The sequence below is a fragment of the Microtus ochrogaster genome, chromosome X (genome assembly GCF_000317375.1).
Source record: "Microtus ochrogaster isolate Prairie Vole_2 chromosome X, MicOch1.0, whole genome shotgun sequence".
NCBI classification, from domain to species: Eukaryota; Metazoa; Chordata; class Mammalia; order Rodentia; family Cricetidae; genus Microtus; species Microtus ochrogaster.
In genome coordinates this window covers 50,373,004-50,376,211 of record NC_022026.1, presented here as the reverse complement: position 1 = coordinate 50,376,211, position 3,208 = coordinate 50,373,004, and the positions used below count along the sequence as shown (strand labels likewise).

At 38.0% G+C, this 3,208-nt stretch overlaps 1 protein-coding gene across 6 annotated transcripts in view; it reads left to right on the top strand.

Moving 5' to 3' along the window:
- Rps6ka3 (ribosomal protein S6 kinase A3) overlaps window positions 1–3,208 on the top strand; it is a 117,876-nt gene that overhangs the window by 73,627 nt on the left and 41,041 nt on the right. For all 6 annotated transcript variants that reach the window (XM_013350574.2, XM_005358806.3, XM_013350573.2 and 3 more), the window contains 2 exons: window positions 2,207–2,244; window positions 2,436–2,578. In XM_013350574.2, the coding sequence (XP_013206028.1) occupies window positions 2,207–2,244; window positions 2,436–2,578 (181 nt within the window). The remainder of the gene's footprint in view (window positions 1–2,206; window positions 2,245–2,435; window positions 2,579–3,208) is intronic.

Below are 3,208 nucleotides of genomic sequence, written 5' to 3'. Positions count from 1 at the left end.
TGCGTGTGTGTGTGTGTGTGTGTGTGTGTGTGTGTGTGTGTGTGTGTGTGTGTGTGTGTGCGTGTGTACGTATGCATGTTCTTCGGCACTTGTATAGAGATCAGAAGACAACTGCATGTAGGACTGAGTTCTTTCTTTCCACTGTAGGTTCCAGGCATCAAACTTAGACCATCATCAGGCTTGCATAGCAAGCACTTTCACCCACTGAGTTATCTCTCTGGCCCTTATTAGTGTCTTTTATGTCCCCTAAATATACTGGACTGCTTCATAAATAAATATATTTAAAAGTAATTTTTCCTAGTAAGTAGCTTGATATGAAAATGACTTGAAAAATATGTCCCTTCTAAATTATTCTTAGTGCTAAACTCCAGTGTAAAATTATGTTTGGATTGCTATATTAAGAAAGCTGGTGACTAACTTGAACAGGAGAAAGCCCAAGAGGCCTGCCTCATCCCTGCACAAAGAACTACAGGAAACTAAGGAATCCTGAGAAGAGGAGAAATAGTCTTATCTAGGAAATAGTACACCAATTGATTATCCAAAGCCAAATGATATGCTCTGAAAATATGTATACGAGTAACATTATACAGACTGAAGAGGTTATATCAGGAATATATGCATATATAAACATATGCATGCAGTAACAACGAAAAGCTGGCAGTGGTTGTACATGCCTTTAATCCCAGCACTTAGGAGTCGGAGGCAAGCAGATCTCTGTGAGTTTGAGGCCAGCCTGGTCTACAAAGTTCTAGGGCAGCCAAAGCTATACAGTGAAACCCTTGGAAACCCAAAAATAAAATAAAATGAAGTAAATGAGAAAAAAGAGGCTATGAGTTTGAAAGACAGGTATATGAGAGTTTTGGGGGTAGGGAGCAAAGGCAAGGGGGAAATGATGTAATTTTGTCTCAAAAGGAATAATTAAAAAGTTAATTTTTCTGTCCAAGTTTGATTTCCTTTTAGTTCATATTAAAAGTAAGAAAATGCCTATATTATAGGATATCTTATTATTTGAGTTTTCAAGTTAGTATACTAGCATGCCTTCCCAAAATACAAGTATGGGTTTATAGCTTAGTATTTTAGTCCTTCCTGTGGCTCCATAGTTTGCCATTACCCCCGACAAAAGTTATCTGCTCAAAGATGGAGAGACTCACAGCCAAACATTAGGCATAGTATAAGAGGACAAGTAAGGATTGTAGGAGCCAGGGGTCCAAGACACCACAAGAAAATGGCCCACAGAATCAATGAACCTAGGCTCATAGGGGCTCACAGAGACTGAACTGACAATCTGGGAGCCTGTATGGGTCTGACCTATGTCCTCTGCATGCATGTTATGGTTGTGTAGTATGGTGTTCTTGGGGGACTCCTAACAGTGGGAGTTGGGGTGTCTCTGACTTAATATAGGTATGTGCCTAGTTCTATTGTAGCTTGTTATGCCGTGTTCAGTTGATATCCTGGGAGGTCTGCCCTTTACTGAAGGAAAGAAGGAAGAGTGGATGGAGGGGAGGGGGACGTTGGGGGAAGGACTGGAAGGAGAGGAGAGAGGGAGGAGAAATTGTGGTTGGGGTGTCATATTTGGGAGAAAGAAGGAAGAAAGGACCCCCCCCCAAAAAAATGATCTGTCCAAACTACATACTTAGGTGATCTTTTTCAGATGTTCCCCATGATGACCCAAATAACTCAATAAATACCCATATATTCTCTTCCTCTGTGCCTTTATACATCCCTTTTACTAAAGAAGCAAGGATTATTAGGAATGCCTTTTAAACCCTCTGTAGACTCACTTCATTCAACAAATATTTTTAGAATTTTTTAATATTTCTCTTTTATTTTGAGGTTATAATATAATTACCCAGAGGAGCCAGGTAGAATAGTGTACTCTTACAATCCCAGGGAAGACTGAAGCAGAAGGAAAGCCTTGAGTTCATGTGTGATCCTGTCTCAAAAAAAAAGAATTTAGATTGAATATTTACTTCATATGTTTAGTATGCATGGACAAGAAGATTTAGACAGGTCACCTCAATAGAGCATTAGAGAAAGCACCATGGAAAAGGATAGCCTGTTGAGCTGTTTTCTTAATCATTACTTGTGGCTTAAAGTAACTCTTTAGAGTAAGTGTGGTCAGCTGATGGTGGAGTAATTTCAGTTTCAACTTCTGTGTGTCTCAGTGGAGAGTACTTTAAAGACACTTTCTGACTTTTTTTTTCAGCATACTTCTTGATGAAGAAGGTCACATCAAGTTAACTGGTAAAAGTCCTCATTTTATTAAAATATTCTTTCTTATATTTCTTTTAAGGTTGATTATGATTTAAAAAATTAAGCAGTTAACTTAAAATTTTAGGCTAATATTCCTAATTATAAATAAGTATTAGAATTCAGAGTTTAAAATTTATGTAAAATACTTCAGATATTTATTAATTCAGTATTTATTTTGGCAGATTTTGGCCTAAGTAAGGAGTCTATTGACCATGAAAAGAAGGCTTATTCTTTTTGTGGAACTGTGGAATATATGGCTCCAGAAGTAGTCAACCGGAGAGGTCATACTCAGAGTGCTGACTGGTGGTCTTTCGGTGTGTTGATGGTAAGGCTTGACTTTTTAGGGGTGGAAGTTCTTTTGTTTTTCAAGTGAGAGTTAGCAGGGCATATTATGAGGGAAAAGCTAGTTCTTTGATTTTCAATATTTTCTATTATTAATACTAAATAACCAAATAAAATGATTGCCTGAAAGGTAGGATTAGAGAACCTACTGGTTGCTTCTATCTCATCCTAATTTGAAAAGGCCAAAATATATTTCCTTTGATTTTTCTATAGTATATGTTCAATTTGCAACCCATGAGCTGCTTGTACCCTAAAATATATGTGAATACAGCCCAATGCAAAATCTAAATCATTAGGAGAGTGGGAGTTTGGGGGTGTCATTTGTTAACTTGATTTGGCAGTTATCAAGCATGAACTTTATAAATAACAACTTTGTGTTAGAAAAGCCCAAAAGCATTAATAATGTTTATTCTTTGCAAAAGCCTCTTAGATAAATCTGTTGGCAATAACCCTTTAAAAAACAGCCGGGTGATGGTGGCGCACGCCTGTAATCCCAGCACTCGGGAGGCAGAGGCAGGCTGATCTCTGTGAGTTCAAGGCCAGCCTGGTCTACAAAGAGAGTCCCAGGACAGGCTCCAAAGCTACAGAGAAACCCTGTCTTGAAAAACAAAAA